Here is a 19,386-nt window from a genome sequence, read left to right on the forward strand (position 1 = left end):
GAAGCAAGGACAAAGAGGGGGTCAGAAAGGGGGTGAGGCGGAAGGCTTCAACATGAAACTTAGTTTTAAAAAAGGACGCTCCTCAACTCTATATCAGAGGTTTAACTTGGCAGGAGCCCCTGTTAGACTAAGTGATGGGTGACGAGGTTGAAGGGAAGCTTAAGGAGCCTGAAATTCACGCAGGTTTGGGGCCTATGTGTTTTTGGGGATCCACTGTTCCATAGTTCTCATTACCTCTTCCCTGAACCAAAAACAAAAAAAAGTCAAGAAACATTCACCTGTAAAGGAATATATCCAGGTTTATATATTTATTTCAGAAACTACTAATAAACATTCCCAGATATAACCCATATTGCGTGCATCAAAATGCATTATAAATATTTGCTATTGAAGTAAAACTTTGAAGCTCAGAATTTTAAGTACTTCAAAATGATTCATTTTGAGACGTGCAATTTACCCATGACTCCTGCGGCACGTGTTGCATCCTAGCAATGCTTCCTAAATAGAATTACTTCGAATGTGAGTCCGTGACAGGCTCTACACGAATCTCCAATGTGTTGCTTTTGAAACCATGGAGTCCTGAGCATCCGCAACAAACACTGTGTTCCCTTTTCCTTTAGAGGAGAGAAACGCAGGACTCAGATGCCAACTAGTCTCCTGCGCAAGAAAATGGCAGCATTTCTCAGAAGTGGGAGGGCGTACTGCATCGGCCTGCTTCAGGTAGTCTGTGACCCGGTAATGCATCGGCGTAACGCAGAGAGTTGGGCGGGCAGCAACGTAACATGAGGAGTTCAGACGCTGCAGAATTAGTTGCAGGAAGCGAGTGTGTATGTATGCATGCTCTCTGTATTAGTTAGCTAGGGCTGCCTAACAAAATATCACAGACTAGGTGGCTTAAACAATGGACACTTATTTGCTCACAGTTCTGGAAGCTGGAAGTTCAAGAGCAGGGTGCCCGCGTGGTCAGGCTCTGGTGAGATCATGCTTTCTTTCTTTCTGGGTGCTCATAGGTCTCTTCCTCTTCTTATAAGGCCCCATTCCAATCAGCTTAGGGCCCAACACTTAGGAGCTCACTTAACCTGAATTACAGTCCAATGGCCCTATCTCCAAATGCAGTCACGTCGGTGGTTAGGGCTTATGAATTTGGGTGGGAGGCATAATTCAGTCCATAGCACGATCTGAAAACGCAAGCTTAGCAATCTGCCTATAGTCCCCGGCGTCTTGGCTCTGGACCATCTTGAGTCTGTCCCCATCCTGGCCCCCAGCCCAGTCTGACACAGGGTGGGCTACATCAGCTGAGGGACAGGAGGCTGGCAGGGTGGCTTCCAGCTGGCGCTCTAACACGGTTGGGGCAGGACTAGAACCACAGCCCACGAGCCCTCTAGAACCCGCACTTCTTGCCAAGGACTTCTGCTTGTTGGGTTCTGCCTTTTAAACTTTATTTTTATTTTAGGGCCTCATTCAATACGCATTTATCAGCTATCTATTATATGCCAGGTAGGAGACAGAAAGATATAAAATGTGTGTGAGAGAGGTCCAAAAGGAATTGGAAGGATATGTTAATGTACTGGGTTGAACAGTGTCCTCCCAAAATTCATGTTCTTCCCAGAACCCCGGAAAGTGACCTTAATTGGAAATAGGATCATTGTAGATGTGATTAGTTAAGATGAGATCATAATGGTGTAGGGTGGGCTCTCAACCCAATATGACCAGTGTCCTTATAAGAAGAGGAGAGATGCAGAGACACACACAGGGGGAAGATGGCCATGTGACCACAGAGGCAGTGGTTGGAGTGATGCATCTACACGCTAAAGAACACCAAGGATTGCCAAAACCACGGGAAGGCAAGAGAGAGGCATGGACTGAAGTCTCCCTCAGGCTTTCAGAAATAGGGAGGCACTGCTGAGACATTGATCATGGACTTCTAGCCTCCAGAACTGCGATGGAATACATTTCTGTCATTTTATGGTGGGGCTAAAGGTGTTGTTTTCATGTAGGGTGTTTATCATATAGTTTGTGACATTTTAGAAACGAATAGTTACCATCCTTAAAAAAAAAAAAAAGAGGTAAGGCAAAGGCAAAGTCCTCTTTGGCTGGAGGTGGCAGGAAGGGAGCAGGTAGCGGGGAACAAGGAAGCCCAGGAGAGAAGACAGGTCCAGAGTTAGAGTCATCCCCATAGAAGGGGGTGGATGAGTCCCCGGGAAAGGAATGACATGGCCAACTAAGAAAGTGGAGATTGACCGGAAACGGGAGTGAAGATGAGGAGCTTTGTAGTCTACGTACATTTCAGAGCCAGAAAGAAAAGATAAGGAAGGAGACAGCGGATAAATGATCAGAGAGGAGAATGTCAACCAGGACAAAGTGCTGCAGGGTGTCAACCAAAGGAGGGCGACTGATGGAGGAAGAAAGTCAGCTGTGCGGATCCTGTGAGGAAGTCAGGGAGAACTCACACCCAGAGGCAGCCTTGGGATTTGACCTTAGGAAGTCCTGGGTGACCTTGAGACTTTAAGTTGCAGTGGGATGTAAGAGGCATGGCCCAAATCAGGAGAGATGAGGAATACTAGTAGGTACAGGTTATTATTTTAATAAGTGTGCCAGGGGAAAAAAGGATAAAAACATAGAGGGGTGCGAATTTGGCAAAGGAAACATTTCTTTAAAATTGGGGAACCTGAGCACCTATGTCAGAAGAAACACAGTAGTTGCTAAAGAGATGAGGGCAGAAGCAAGAGGAGAAACTTGATGAAACAAGGTCCCGGAAAACGCCCGGGGATCGTGACAACAGCATTGGCCGGGGAGTAGCCTGGAGGAGAGAGAACCTCTCGTCCTGTGAGAAAAAACAGGAACATAAATCCAATGGTTGAGGTAGGAGGGAGAGCTGAGGGGGCTGGCTTCAGACTCCACAATATAAAACGATAATCTTTGAAGACTAGAGAGTAGATGCAGGAGGGGCCGGGAATGGGAAGCTTACGACACCAAGGAGAAGTTTGGCAGAGCCACCTTCAGTAACAACATGAAAGGGATCTACAGAACTATCCAAAGGGCCAGTTGAAACCAATTGGCCTGCGTGGTCCACGTCCCAATCCCCAGCAATGCTCACCAGGTCGGAGGAGGAAAAAAAAATTGGTGGCCAACTCCCTGGACTGGAGAGTCTACTGGTGATGGGGCTACTGAGGAGGGAGGAAGTCTAAGGTGCCAAAAGTTTCAGTGCCCTGTCCCGTCTGCCTAGCAGTAAAGCCACCAAAGACTGACAATCACTGGGACTCTGCTTGGTGATTTTATGAAGCTCCTGCCACCAGCCTGTCTAGCGAGGGACTTTTCTTTCCCTTGGCCCAGCCCAGAGCAAAAGGGAGGTGCATCAAGACCCCTGTAGAATCCATGTTTATCTCAGGTCTTGACCTTGACTTCATGTTGACCTCCTATTCTTTATATTGATAAATTTTTATATTTAAATCTTTATGTTTAAGATGTCTGCTTATACATCTTGGGTCCTGCTTTCTTATACCATGGCATATTGCCTAAGCAAATTTTGATTCAGGATATCTGATTTTAGCTCGGTGACTATGATAATATTAACAGTACTATTGTTATCACGGGAGGAGACAGATGCCGTGTCACTCCCGAGTCGGACTGCACAGCCATTCTCGGCGGTGCAGATAGACACTTAAGAAGCTACACCATCGTCTCTCGAGACGGACGGCTGCCGACGATTGTTATCACTGCCTGATATTATTTTGTGAATGATCCTGCTATGAAAACGCACAGATGAACAAGAGACCAGAAAATACACCTGGGTCCAAATTATAGCTGCTCGACTTGGCTGACCATCTGTTCCTTGTGTCTAGAAAAGAATCAAACGTCACGGGAAGGGAGGACAGCAGGCAGAGCCCTCACAGCTAAACATAAAATTAGGTTTACATTTAGGTAAAGCAAGGAAAGAATCGGGGTCCATGTGTTTGGAGGTTGTAACGTAGCTGGGGGTGGCTCTCATTAAAGGCTGGGACTCTCTGGACATTAGGTGAGGAAACCCTTAATGGATAAGACTCTCCTCCACTTGCTTTCCCCAGCATTTGGTGCCGGGCATATTCAAAAAGTGAGCTGAATGAGTGACCAACTGAGCCACCATCACTGAGGAAACTGAATTATAAGGAAAAGAGTTCTGTAGGGAAAGGCCTGCTTGCCAGGCTGAGTCTTGGCTAGCGTCCGGGAGCTGGGGTTTCCCTCGGGGTCCACCAGCCTCCAGGGTAGGAGGGGCTCATTGTGCCTGCACTGCACAGCAGATCTGTGTATGCTAGACACCTACCTTCCTTCTGGGGGGCTGGAATTCATGTGTGTGCCAACCAGGGGTGCCCATGGCACCGGCCCCTAATAAAATCCTTGGGCATCAAGTCTCTAAGGAGCCTCCCTGGTCGGTAGCATCCACATGGCTCATCGCTGCTCCTGGCTGGGGGATTAAGTGTCTCCTGTGTGACGCTGTGGGCGGGAACTCTCGGAGCCTCGGGCCTGGTTTTCCCCAGATTTCTCCCACCAGGTGCTTTCCTGTTGCTGATTCTGCTCTGCGTCCTTTCCTAGGAACAGATTACAGCCACGGGAACAACGAACGCTGCGCCGAGGCCTGGGGAGGCTCCCCGTGAGCCCCGGAACCTCTGACACGCACAGAAAATGAAAATTCTGTGACATTCCATCCAAGAAGGAAAAACAGCACTTCGACGGTAGGGGGCTTGAGAAATGGAATATTCAGATTGGAATTTTAATATTCTGCCGTTTTGGTGGGAAGGGACGAGCGAAACCATCTTTTATCTGCATGAGGAAGCGGGAGATAAATAAAGAGGCACATGCCTTAGGTCACACAGCTGACCTGCGCTAGAACTGTGTCAGGGGCCGTGTTCTCATGGTCACGCCTGCAGAAGGAGTCAGGGGTATTACACACACAGACACACAAACACACACACACACAGACTCTCCCGAGATCCTCCAGCCTAAATTGGTTACCACGCTTCTGTGGTTTTCTTTCTCTTAAAAAAAAAACATAACGTTACCATGCCTCTTGCAATGTGTCTGTCTATCTGTCCCAGGAGTTCAGAAGTTAAAAACTCACGGTGGGGCAAGGGGTGGCTGTTGTTTACAATACCCAGTTTCCAATTTTGAGAAGGGGGATCCATCTTTCCAAAAGCTGACACTCATTAGACTTCCTGTTTGCTCAGAATCTTTCAGGATCTCATTAGAGGGTTATTTCTGGAATAACTGACTTGAGCCGCTCGTCGAACATGACCTTCATTCTTAGTGTCATGAAGAATTTCCTCCAGACCCGTGAACAACCCAGTTTTAATTACTTCCAGGTGGCAGTGGAGTAACACATAAAGATGAATTTAGTGAGCCACAGACTTAAGTGGCAAAACTGTAAGCAATTAGTGGCTTTATAAAAGAGACTACTCCCTCCTTTCCTCTGAACTTTCACGTGGCAGGTACTGGGGTGGGCAATGGTAGGTTTGCTGTGGCATCGTCACCATCTGCTGAGCTAACAAAGCTACTGTAGGAACCATAGCCTGCCTGTTTTTCTGTACAGACAGCCATAAACCCACTTTTGCTCAGCCCTGTATCTTTCTGTTATTTCACCACCACCCCCAAAATAGCACAGCGAAAATATTGCACCATTCCTCCTTTCTAGTTCCATCTGTTGCATGCCTCCTGCGCAAAGAATAATTTCCAGTGTTGGAAAGGTGACTCCTATTTACTGAAACTCAGATGATATATAGAGAAGGAAGGAAGGAAGGAAGGAAGGAAGGAAGGAAGGAAGGAAGGAAGGAAGGAAGGAAGGAAGGAAATGTTCCCTTCGGGTTTCCATTTAGTCCTACCAATTTGTTTTCAGTGAGTCCTACAGAAATGCTTCTTTGATGGTGCAACTCTCTGGTACTTTTAAATCAAAGAGGACACTTCCCCATGACTGTCAGTCTGTTCCTGAAGTCACGTTGATGCTGATCTCATTCCGGTTACTCATAAGCACCCTGAGGGCCACAGCAATCTGAGCAGCTCTGTAGCAGGCTGCCTTGAAAATGCCCAGTGACTAGGAATAACACTAAAGGGGGAGTGCCTTCGGAAGAGGGACCGTGGGCTCCCCAAACCCTCTGTCACAGTTCCAGAGCACACCCGTACCGACACACCCACCATGGCATAACCCTTGCTGTCGCCAACAGCTGTGCCCCTCTCCCCTCCAAAAGACAGTGGACCCCATCCAACCTTTCCTTACTTCAACTCTGCTGAAGCGTGCATGAGGGAAACCTTGCCTAATTGCGTTGACTGTATCTTAATGTATTTTTTTCCAAATCCTCAGATGCTAATGGACTTCCCTAAAGGGCCACCTCTCTCCCCAGACAATTATTTGAGGGTGTGTGTTCCGGGGCGCCTTGCCCATGTGCCTGTGGTAGCCCTCACAGCCCACACAGCACGGCTGTCTCTCCCTGGGGCTCCCTAAGAGCAGAAGCCTGCTCATGGGGCTTCTTAAGGCACAGGCCCTGCCTTATCTAGGATGGCCAGACCCAACCGAAGCATCAAGAACTATGAACGTCTCATGTGAAGTGCTAAACTGACGTCCTTTGATATTTAAGGTGGACAGAAAATTGTTCGCTTTTATCCAAAACACAGGAAGAAGATAATTACCCATGGACTTGACCTCATTGATCCAAAGAGAAAAACTCCTTGACTCCTCACTAATAGAGGTGCGCCGATGGGACATATTGTAACAGCAAATTGGACCAGTGAGAAAGAGGGAGGCAGACTCGCGGGGAAGAGTAGACTGTTTGCTTTTTCCATTTTCCAAATCCGGTTACCCTTGGGCTGTGTCTTTGATGTTAATGTAGCTCAACCCCCCAGTGAGAGTCTCAGAATATTATCAGCGAAAACAGACGCAGGATGCTGGGCTCTCCTGCCCTCCCTCATCGGGAACAATTCACGCCAGGCCATGGCGCAAAACCCAGACATGAAGCTGTTGTTATTGGTCTTTTCCAGGACGGGGTCTTAGTGTCTGTCTACCTGCACATCAGCACAACCTGCCGAGGTGCAGTGCTGTCTGATCTACTCTGTGTTTACGGGGCTACTGGGATATGCTGGTATTTAAAAGGCTCTCCTTTTGGCTTCAAGAAGTGATAAGCGTGTTTTAAAAATGCGTAACAACGTCATCACTCATTTTCCTGGCTCATTTCACGAGACAAGAAGGCAGTAAGTCAGGATCCATCATAATCATTGAGGACATTAGGTGGCAGGGTATGCATCTGTCTCTGAAATATTTTTCCTCTAACACTTCTAAGCCTCCTATTGTCCATTATTCCAGAGTCTGAGGATGAAGGTCAACCTGTGGGACTTGGAAGCCCAGGGGAAGGACCCAGGTAAAGAGCTCAGGTAGACAGCAAAGCAGAGGGAAGACAGCATCAGGCCTTAGAAGCCTCTCCTTCTTCTGCGAGTCTGACTTTGAGGCCTGTCTTAGTCAGCTTGGGCTGCTATTATAAAATACAGATTGCGTGGCTTAAACAGTAGACATTTATTTTGGACAGTGCTGGAGGGCGGAAGTTCAAGATCAGGGTGCCAGCGTGGTCAGGTTCCGGTGAGGGCCCTCTTCTGGACTGTAGACAACAGCCTTCTCACTGTCCTCACATGGTAGACAGAGCTCTGGGGTCTCTTCTTATAAGGACGTGAGTCCCATCATGAGGGCCCCCACCTTCATGACCTCAACTAAAACTAATGACCTCCTGAAGACTCCATCTCCAAATACCATCACATTGTGGAAGGTAGGGCTTCGACATACAAAGTTTGAGGGGATACAAACATTTAATCCCTAGCAATACCACTGGGATATTCTTTCCAAAAAATTGTTTAAAATAAATGAACTTATTTACATTCTTAGTATCAGTAACCTAGAGACCTCAAGTGACAAAGAGGCACAGCTGGAGTCAGGTCATCTTCAGCCTCCCCTGGGAAGAGATCAAGGCATGACCTGCTGTCTGCTGTGCAAGAAGCTTCCGAGAGCAACGGCTGGAATGGCCAAGGGAACTTGGCGGTTCACATGGAAACCCAGGCAGACCCTTGGCAGGTACTTCTCTGCCCTGGAAGACGATAACCCAGCTATGTATTTTCTCATCGATGATAAAGGGCAAAAAGTAGTAAGACATGCCAATGGAAACCATTTTGTTTCTCTTTACAGGAATACACCAACATTTTAATTGTTTTAATTGAAAAGGAATTCCTAGATGACAAAGACCCATTTACCTGAGCCAAGATTTCCAAAGCGTCCTGGTGTGGAACATGTGTATATGCCCAACGCTTGGCTATTAAAAAGCAGGCCGTTGCTGCTCTGGCCTCCCATGAGGGTGACCTAGAGCCACAAAGCCGTGGGGTGCGAGCAAACATCACTGTGGCAGGCAGGCAGGCCTCACCTGGTACCGGCAGCTTCTTGCCCTCCTGTGACTACTGTGAACTCCCTGCTGCCTTAGATCAGCTGCCACCACCCACCCTCTATCCACCTCTCCACTCACTGCTGTGGATTCCATACCCCGCTGATTTGCATGGCTGATTGAGTTCATCACTTTCTTCCAGGTCAGAGTCGGAACTAAAGGAAGTGTTCCCAGCCAGACTCTCAAGAGACTGGGACATCTCAGAGTCCCAGGAAGAGTGAGGTAGGTGACAGCCACTGCCAAGGACTAAACCTAAGCTCGTTCAACAAGAAGTCGCTGGGCTTCTCAGCTTGTTCACAGATCAGAGCCACGTTAACCTTTTAGAGACCATCTGCTGAGCACACAGCATCCGGGATGTCGCTCCTGGAGCTCATAGCTAACACCTGGAAAAGCCCCTCGTTTCTGGAGTCTCTGTGCTGTGCAAGGTCATGCCCTACAGTCAGACCCAACAATTCCATGCTGAGAATTTACACAAAGAAAACAAAAACGCTAATTCAAAAAGACATATGCCTCCCCATGTTCATTGCCGCATTATTTACAATAGCCAAGATATAGAAGCAACCTAAGTGTCCGTCCACAGATGACTGGACAAAGATATGGCACACGCATCCAATGGAATACTACCCAGCCATAAAAACAAATAAAACCTTGCCATTTACAACAACGTGGATGGATCTAGACTATTATGATAAGTGAAAGAAATCAGACAGAGAAAGACAAATACCTTAGGCTTTCATTTATATATGGAATCTTAAAAACAAAACAAAACAGACTCACACAGAGAGAGAACAGACTGATGGTTGCCAAAGTGAAGGAAAGGGGTGAGAAGGGAGAAACCCATGAGGGGGGTTGGGAAGTACAACCTCCAGTTATAAAGTACACAAGTCACGGGGCTGTAGCCTACAGCCCAGGGAGCAGAGTCACTAATATCATAACTCTGGACAGGGACAGATTGTTACTAGACTTTTCCATGGTGATCACATTGTAAGGTAAACAAATGCTGAATCACTCGGTTGTACACCTAGAATGATTATAACAGTGTATGTTAATTATACATTAGTTCATAAGTTTTGAAATTGGACAGTGTAAATCCTCCAAAAATAAAAATTTTAAAAGAATCCCAGTACCCCCCGCCCCCTCCAACCACTTAGGCCCCGGGGCCTGGAGGAGGCAGGACCCAGCCAGGCTTGTCCTTTGAGCCTCCCTGTCCTGCTCAGGGTCTCCATCGGCCTAGACCCCTGCGTAAGGTCCCAAATTCCCCCTCCACGAACCCATAAGCTTGGACTCTGGGCTTATCCAGGTGACCTTGTTACAGTCAAACCTTTTCATCTGCCATCAAGAAACTAAAATGACCTCTAAGCCTAAGCAATTAAGACCATTAACAATCAAACTTAGCAAACAGAAGTATACCGGTGTCTACTCTGATTATTGCAATTATTTTCAGTTCTTAAGCACAGTATTTTTCAATACTCTAACAAATATGATGATGAATCAACTAACACCCAGAAATGTATTGTTCTGTGAAGTGTGAGGGGTTTCAAGTTCACAGTAAAAATGATATTAAGAAAAGCTGAAAACATCTATTACATCCTAGTTTCCTGTGATATCCTTAAAGACCAAAGATTTAATTTTTTGATTTGGGCTTTTTAATGGTTTAATGACTTTTTCATTATTCTTATATAGTAACCTATATAGTCTAGCAGATCAATAACCTGAAAAACAAAAATGCTGTACACCATGAGAGTGTAGTTCCAATTTCTCTTCTCTATAAATTGGCAAAATTTTGATGGTGTTCAAGAATTACATTAAAATGTGTGTGCACATGAACTTACACACACATACATATGAGAAAAGTAATAATTTACAATCCATTATACCACATTCAATGCTCCACATGTCTCTTTCTTCCAAAAGCAGCCAACAGTCATTATCCAATGACACGTGCAACAGGCAATCTGAGCCTTGTGCCCTCGTGGCCTTTCCAGGTAAGCAGTATGAAGCAAGAACTCAAAACCGCCATCCAAGAAGGACCGGACCTTCTTAGAAGCTAGACTTCTGATGTGTCATTTCAGGATGCCGCCAATAAGCCAAGAAAATTGCTTATATGTAAATACACCTCTATTTCAGTGCTGAATAGATATTCTAAACAGAATCTTCAAGAAAGAGGTCAGAGACATCACATAACTCAAAGACTTTCAAAAGGGTGAGAACAGCATGAAATTGGGGCTCCCGTTTCCCAGTGTTCAGTTACAGACTAACAACCCTAAACATATCGCTGAGGTCTCTAACAGACGCGATCATCCCAGCTTCCTATTTCCAGTGGCAGAAATAAAGCCACCACTTCCTTTTAAAAGTAAAATACATGTAATAATTTCTAACTACGAGACAAGTCACTGAAGAATACCAGAACCGAGCCACATAAACCAATAGGACACACTGATGCGGCATTTAATCATAAACTGGCACCAACTGTGAGTACGCTCGTTCTTAATTATGAGGAACACGTAGAAGGAGCCAACTGACTGGGACTTCTCATTACGGCCAAGACGGAGGAGCGAGCCTGGGCGCCCAGAGCCATTGGCCCCAGAGGTGCGGAGCCTACCTGAGATGAGTGAAACAGTGTCTTTCTCCCATGAGACGACGGTGACGTACGCCTCCACCGAGGAGGGGATAATGCACTTGAAGACCGCGACATTGCCTCTCATGGTTTTCTGGTCCTCCACACGGACTGTATAGGGCTCCCGTAAAACTGGAAGACAGGAAGAGGACCCTGGGTCACACACACACAGCCTCATTCTGAGATTGTCTCACTATACATGCATGGCATCTTAGGTCTATGAACTGTATATGAAAACGCTGGAGGCAACCTGCATTTCAGGCCTCAAGGCCTTTCATTTCATTAACAATAAGCTACACTCGGTACTAAAGAGCAAAGGCACATCGAAGCAGAGTTCATCCCCCCCCTCCCCAAATGCAGCTGGATGTAGGACAGCTTCTCATAGAACTCGCGGTGATAGAAAACTGCTCCCGTGTCCTCTGAGGACCAAGAAAAACTTTTCAGACTAGGAGGAAAAAGAATTTAAAAATTCAAGAAAGGCAATTCTCCTGGAAATCCTTGAAAACTGTATGACAATTAAAATAACGCTTCATAAGTGACATTTTTTGATGACAGTTGCAAATCGGTTCGGGAAACGATTTTCCTGCTTCCCATCCCTTAGGGAAGGAGGCTGACGAGGGAGCTGCCCAAGCCCCCAACAGCGGGAGTACCACAGAAAGTGCTCAGAGGGGACTTTCATGAACGATGGCTAATGGCAGGGTATTGCTGGGGTTCACTGCTCGCCCCCTAATCCCAACTGCCTGAGTTCAAATCCAAGCCCCACTTACACAGGGGGCAAGTTGTCTCTTTGGCCATCTATTTAATAGGGATTTTGCTGAAAGTATCTCCCACATAGGGTGACTGTAACAACTCAGTTACTGCGGATAAAGCATTGACAACAGGCTGAGTACAGGTACACAAATCCACAGTCTCCACTGAGGGGAAGACCTCTGTCTCCAGGACATCATGTGTCTAATCCAAGTTACAGCTCCCTCCAGCTCTGCAGGTCTGAGTGCAAGGACCCCTGCCCTGGGCTCTTTTGTCCTCCCATTTGAAATGAAGGTGTTGGGACAGGAAGATCTTCAAGGTCTGGATTTTATAAATCTTTGACTTTCTAAGAATATCCACAGAGACAACTTTGTATTAACTAATCAGCGCTCTTAAAATTTTCATCATTTACTGGAAGATGTGTATCAAGAAAGCTGGCATGAAGTTAATTTTTAAAAAATGAACATATCAACAAAGATAGGAGTAGTTTCAAAAGGGAATTGTCTTCACAGGCAGAGGTAAATAATACTACCTTGTTCCCTGTTTCCTTTTTTCTCTTCTTTCTTCGCTTTGGATTCTTTCTTTTAAGGCGTCCATTGTTTCTACTCAGTTTGTTAACCATAACCCTCTGTGTGGTTATTTTAGAGGTTGCTTTGGGTTTTATGGTGTACATCTGTAACATCATCATTTACATTCAGGCGATGCCATATAACTTCCAATATAATAAGAGAACTCTAAAATATTGTACTTCTCTGTCCTTACGCCAGACTTCATGCAATCGCTGCCGTCCACTTTATTTGTACGTGTGTTACAATCCCCACAAAGACACTGTTATTACCTTGTTTAAACATTTATGTTTTAAAGGATTTTAAACAACAAAAATATGATTTATTTATCCCTGTAGTGACTTTTTTCATTACTCTTCTCCCCCTTTGAGTAAATTCCATCAGGTGCCATTTTTCTTCTGATGGTAGGACACTTTGTAAAGATTTCTAGTAGTGCAAGTCAGCGGCTGATAAGTTCTTGCCGCTTCTGAATGTCCCCAAAGCTGGTATTCCACCTTTATTTTTGAAATAGGCTCTGTGTGCAGATTTCTGGATTTACAGAAGACTTTTCCTTCCGTGCTCAGAGATGCCACCTCCCTGTTTGCTCATACTGCTTCTGACGAAACCTGTTGTCATCCTCACCTTTGTTCCTCTGCGTGTCATGTATCTTTCTTCTCAGACAGTTTTTAACATTGTCTCTTGGTCCTTGGCCCTGAACTGTTTCACGATAAGTGCCTCGGTGTGCATTTCATCATGTCATTTGCACTTGGGTTTCTTGGGATCCTTGGATCTTGGGGTTTAGAGTTTTCACCAACTTTGGAACATTTTGGCCAATATGTCAACTATTGTTTGGTTTCATCATTCATTCCTTTGGGGGAATCTATTTGTATATTAAATTAATTGAAGTATTTTTCAATTTTTTGGAATAAACTTTTTTTTAGATCAGTTTCAGGTTTACAGAAAATTTCACAGGACGTACAGAGAGTTCCCACATACTCTCCCTCACCACCTCATACCGTTTCTCATTATTAGCAGCTGAATTAGCAGCTGTAATTCGTTATTTAAATAATGACTAAACCAATATTTATACATTTTCATCAACTAAAGTCCATAGTTTATATTAAGGTTCACTCTGTTAGTTCTATGCATAATGTCATTAAGGCATTAGCCAGAAGAGACTCACTGCCCTAAAAATGTCCTGTGCTCCACCTATCCATCCCTCCCTCCCCCACGCCCCTCGGCAGCCACTGATCTTTTACGGTCATTGCCCCTGTTTTTCCTTTTCCAGAATAGGTGGAATCCTACAGTATGTTATCTTTGCAGATTGGCTTCTTTTACTTAGCAATATGCATCCCCTGTGTCTTTTCATGGCTTGATAGTTTATTTCTTTCCATCACTGAATAATATTCTATTGTATGGATATACCATAGTTTATAGTTAAAGTATTCTTATGCCTTATTCGAGACTTCGCAATAGGAGTTATTACTCTTCTAACAGGGAGATAAATTTCTTGCTTAACTCTGAATACAGCTAGAACAAGCAAATTTTTATATAGATATGTAGAGAGCCGACAAGCAGAGTAAGAGGGTCAGTGCGTGGAAAATTACTAAGAGGAGACATCAAGGGTAGGGGATTCTTGTAAAAGGTGGACTAAAGACTTACACATCACAGGTAAGGTGAGGGACTTGATCACATATTAAGAGTGATCAGATATCAGATATCAGAGGTGAGGGATGACTTCATAAGACTCTTGACTAAAACTGGGCTCAGGGAAAAGAGACACAGAAGGTCAAGATCAAGGACTAGCTGAGAAAATGGCTCAGAGGAACCTGAAGTAACTTTAGTCAAGGACAGAGTCTTTGTCATTATCCATTCACATACTGAAGGACATCTTTGTTGCTTCCCATTCTGGGCAGTTATGAATAAAGCTGCTATAAACACTCACACAGGGGTTTTTCCTCCTTTCCTTAGGGCACTAAATCGGGGCGATCATAGGGCTCAGCGGTTTTTGTCCAGTTCCCAAGGATCACTTTCATTGACCATGGGATGGCCGGTCTTGAAAACAGTTGCTTTGTATATTTTGTCTGTTTGTGGCTGATGCTGTTTCAGATAAAAGGGCAAATTCAGCCTATCTTGTCCGTAATCAGAAATCCCAGTCAAAGGTTACTTAACTGCAGTTTAGGAAGGAAAAGACAATCACTAGAATGTTTTTTTACTATCCCCTTTGCTAAGCAGTAAATACAGCAAGGGACAGTGCCATATCCAGTGGCCCATCTGCATTCTAGTTATTAGGGCAGAAAGGGCAAGACAGTAATTTATTTGATAGGAAAATTAAGATTCCTGATGAATGAGGATGGCTGACCCTTTCCTCTTTCATTGACACTCACACCTAGGTCAGTTTGCTGAAAACTATTAAGAAAAAGAATTTTTGCCCTGACTGATGAGGCTCAGGTGGTTGGAGCATCATCCCACACATCAGATGGTTAGCAGTTCGATTCCCAGTCAGGGTACACACCTAAGTTGTGGGTTCAATCCCCAGTCAGGGCACATATGGGAGGCAACTGATCAATGTTTCTCATATTCATGTTTCTCTCTCTCTCTTGCTCTCCCCAACCTGCTACCTCTCTCTCTAAAATCCATAAACATATCTTCAGGTGAGGATTTTTTTAAATTAAAAAAAAATAATAAGAATTTTCTGTTCAGCCAAAGGAGAGACACTATGAGGCCATTTTACCCAATGGATCATTCCAGGAAAATCCCTACACCAATCTAGAGGTACTTTAGACATTTAGGATGACCTGAAACACAGAGCAATGCCCCATGAATCAGTGCTCACTCTACTCAAATCTGCATGACAGTCATCACTGGGCCTCAGACACCCCTCAGCTGCCCTTACGCACAGCCACCCAGTTCTGTATCAGGATCTACATAAAAATGGGGAAACCGAGTTTTCAAGCATCCCATAAACAATCTAAAAAAGTTATTACAAGCATAATGTGCTCATAATAAGAAGTAAAATTAAATGAGAAAAGATATTTCATTGGGGCAACATGACTGTCCATCTTGTAAGCCCAAACAAGACAGCAGTCGTGTGTCTGCTGGGCTCATGCCCAGCAGGGCATGAGGTGCCGGGAATACCAGCACTTCAGCAGCAATGACATAACCATGTGGAAGGTGGCACCAGTACTGGACATGATGATGGTATTGCCTCTGCCATGCAAAAACAATCAATTCTATGACAAATTCGGAAAGGAGCAGTTAAAACAGGAGTCAGCATTCGGTTCCTTTGTCTGACAGGCAACGCAAGGCAGAAATAGCAGGTTAACACATCCGAGCACAGCTGTTTGAAGTTCCAGGTTTTTCTATAAGTGGTACTTTGTAGTCTATAAATGTGTTTTTTATGACGCATTCAAAAGAATCTGCAGCCTTCCAGGTAACAGGCATTTCACCTCATTTCCCTGTCCTCAGGGTTAGGGGTCCCTAAACAAATTTCATTTGCTTGCTGTTAATTATTTGGGGTATCAGTTTCTCATATCTCTTGATTAAAGCCAATCTTTTTCTTCCTTTCTTAAGTGCATTCCGTGTAAGTCTTGAAATTCACGAGCACGTCTTGGAGATCAAAATACAGTTGGGAAAATGATTTGCAAGAGGAACGAGTCCCAGGCTAATGTTTGATTGCTTACATCAAAGAGATCACATGCAGGCATTCGGAAACGTTTCATATTTCACTCATGTTGGGGTATCTTCAAGTCACACCTCCTCGCCTGCTGCAGAAATGACAGCAAGGCTCCCCTGGCTACTCGGTGCGTGAGACAACAATCAAAGTCACATTCTGTTTGCCCTGCCATTATGTTAAGTCGGTCTACCAGTATGTGAAAGGCACTGTTTGCTAACTGGAGTCTAGCTGTGTGCTTGTTTTTCAGGGTCTTGTTAAATCTTTACAATGACACACTATGTCCTGGGTGTGCAACTTAAGATGTCTGTGAATGAGAGGCTGTGTTCCCAAGTTGACTTGTCGTGATCACAATTTTTTAAAATAGATTATGCTGTTAAGAGGAACAAACCAATTCGAAGTTTATCCATTGAAACATTTCCAGCAACGTGTGACACAGTCAAAAATGTTAATAGTGACTTTTTAATTTCACAAAGAATGCAAGAATAGCAGACTGGGCCTGCCTCACTTCCAATGGCCATCAATGCTCTGGTTTTATTCCAGCTCAAGCCTTAGTCCTCTCTTCTCTCTGTCTCCTCCCCACTCCCTCCACTGCCCACCTCTGGGACAGAGTGTGGGGAAGAAAGGGACAAAGAGGGGAACAGAACACAAACGCACTGGGTTTGAGACACTGGAAGTTCGAGTATCAATTTATCAAAATGCAAATAAATTTGGGATATAGTATAGACCTTACAACTTAATGTCCCTAGTTCCAAGTCTTAGTTCCAGCAATGGGAGGCGCTCTGAAATCCAGTCCAGAGACGCTCTGACATCGCAAGGAAGCCATCACAGTCTCAGATGGAACCAATGGCAGGATTTTCACTGGTTCTCAGCTGACGGTGTTTTATTTGGGGTTTTTTTTTTCCTCTCCTGAATTTTTCACAATATCCTCACAAATATCATAATGCCTGCAACAGAGGCCAACTTTTCATTGTCAGTTTTGACACAACTTTCTCTCTTATTCATGTCTGACTCCCCCATTAGGACGCGAGTTCCGTGAGGGTGGACACCATTTCATTTTCCCATATATGAGATCTATCCAGAAAAAGTCCAGCCGTGGTTAATATAATAACAATGGTCTGCATGGCATCAGTGCAACCTGGCAGCCAAGAAGAGTGGACTGGAATGCACGTGCATGAACAATGACGACTTCACTGTACTAGTCCGTGGGGGAGGTAGATGCCCATTTAGTGTGCCTGTGTGTTATGTGGCCGTCACATTCAAAATGACTGGGTAAGTACAGCAACAAATCTGCATCCAATTTTGTGTTAAGCTTGAACTTTCTTCCACGGAAACTATTTGGATGATTCAGAAGATTTCAGCTATGGGCAACTGGTGATTGGCAGCTTCATCACAACAACATGCCTGCTCATACATCACATCTTGTGCAGAATTTTTTGGCAAAGCATCAAATCACCCAGGTGACTCCGTTTCCCTACAGCCCAGATTTGGTGCCCTGTGACTTCTGGCTTTTCCCAAAACTAAAGTCACCTTTGAAAGGGAAGAGATTTCAGACCATCGATTAGATTCAGGAAAATATGATGGGGCAGCTGATGGTGATTGGGAGAGCAGTGTGAAGTCCCAAGGTGACTACTTTGAAGGGGACTGAGGTGTCATTGTCCTATGTCCAATGTTTCTTGTATCTTGTATCTTCTTCATTAAATGTCTCTATTTTTCATATTGCAAGGCTGGATACCTTCTGAACAGACCTTGTATTCCCTGCACCCAGCAGTGTGCCAGGGCTATAATAGAAGCTCAAGAAAATATGTGCTGAGTGAATATTTTCAAAATGACCCAGGCATTGTATTGCAAACTTAATGTTAGTATCACAGAAGGACTTCCCTCAATTTCCCAGCATTTGGTGATTTACAGAAGCAGAGTTGTAAGGGTTTATAATGCACTGAACAGTTTTTTTTTTTTTTTTGGAATGTTGTTGTTCGAATGGTAAAAATGTGGAATGAAAATAGGAACATCTCAGTAAGAAAAAAGCAAAAGGTGATTATTTACAAGCATTTGCCCATTTGTTTCACTAAGAATGAGAACCAGTAATTTCAATATTTTTTCCCAACGGTGTCAGGTCCCCTGAGATCCAGCTGAGCGATGCTCTTGAAGGAGCCATCGGCAGTGGCAGAAGGAACCGATGAGAGGGTTTTACTGATTCCCAGCCGATGGCATTTTAATACTTGTCACTGCCCCCCACCCAAGCAGGCACAGAAGAAATAAAGCTTGAGGACTTGTACTCACCAGCCTTGATGTGGACATCCTGACTTCTAATTTTCCCTGAAGGATTTTCAGCTGTGCAATAATAAGTATTATCATGGATTAAGGTACTAAAGCTCGAAGGAGGGAAGGGGAAAATTTGGAGAGTGCCGTTGGGGTGGACGTGGCGGATCCCGGGGACATCGTAGATCTCCTCGCCCGTCGCTAGGTACCATCTGAGAGACACAGGAGGGATGCCTGCAGCCGGGCAGGGCACCAGGGTCCCCGTGGTGCTCGCGAACACTACCTCTTGCAAAGATGCATTGACAAAGTAGAGGCTGGAGTGAAGGTCCTCACTGAAAACTACAAGAAGAAAACACAAGAATTGGTCAGTTAAGTGCTCCTTCTGACTTGACCTTCAATCAGCCTGGCCTAAGGAGGTTCTTGAAAGAAAAAAAAATCACAGGGTTTGACTAAAACAAAATAATTCTTAACTTTGTAAAGATGACTCTTCAGTTCCATGCCCTGTGCCCTGTTCTATCTTTGTTGTGCTGGCCTCTATCAGAATTTACACTTTGTATTCATTTTTGGTCTGTCTCCTTCTAGAACGTACGCCCTATGAGAACAACATACTGATTTGCTCACACCTAGCGAGCAGTCTAACGTCCAGTAAAGAGAAGCTAAATGAGTGAATGACAGGATCCAGTTGCTAGGATCAGATTGCTCGGATGACTAGGTATGCCAAGAACTAATTTGGAAAGAAATTAGTCACATTTTTTTAAATTAAAATTGAAGATCATATGTAAAGCATTTTAAAAAGCAAAAATTGGTTTTCTGAAAATAATGTCCAATCAACAATGCATTTTTAATGGAAACTATGTAGCAATAATAAAGAGAACTTTGACAAAAGCATCATTTAATTCCATCAGACTATGACAACATCTGTTTCAATTTTTATATTTTCTCTTCTGGTCCATCTGCCTGAATGTCTTGCCTATATAATTATACTACAAGGTACATATGTAAAATATGCAATTGTTATAGACTGCTTCATTCTCTTAACACCATTTCATATGTATAATTTCATTTCCCTATACAGACTTCACACGTAAACATTAGTGGGTG

General features: G+C 44.4%; 1 protein-coding gene across 1 annotated transcript in view; it reads right to left on the minus strand.

Moving 5' to 3' along the window:
- DSCAM (DS cell adhesion molecule) overlaps positions 1-18,846 on the minus strand; it is a 425,587-nt gene extending 406,741 nt beyond the window's left edge. Inside the window, exons 1-3 of the mRNA XM_090271008.1 lie at positions 18,834-18,846; positions 18,307-18,624; positions 11,044-11,190 (exon numbers count right to left, since the gene is read on the minus strand). Of these exons, the coding sequence (XP_090127134.1) occupies positions 11,044-11,190; positions 18,307-18,624; positions 18,834-18,846 (478 nt within the window). The remainder of the gene's footprint in view (positions 1-11,043; positions 11,191-18,306; positions 18,625-18,833) is intronic.
- Positions 18,847-19,386: the final 540 nt, after the last annotated feature.

The sequence above is a fragment of the Furipterus horrens genome, unplaced genomic scaffold (genome assembly GCF_987537825.1).
Source record: "Furipterus horrens unplaced genomic scaffold, mFurHor1.1.pri manual_scaffold_1, whole genome shotgun sequence".
NCBI classification, from domain to species: domain Eukaryota; kingdom Metazoa; phylum Chordata; class Mammalia; order Chiroptera; family Furipteridae; genus Furipterus; species Furipterus horrens.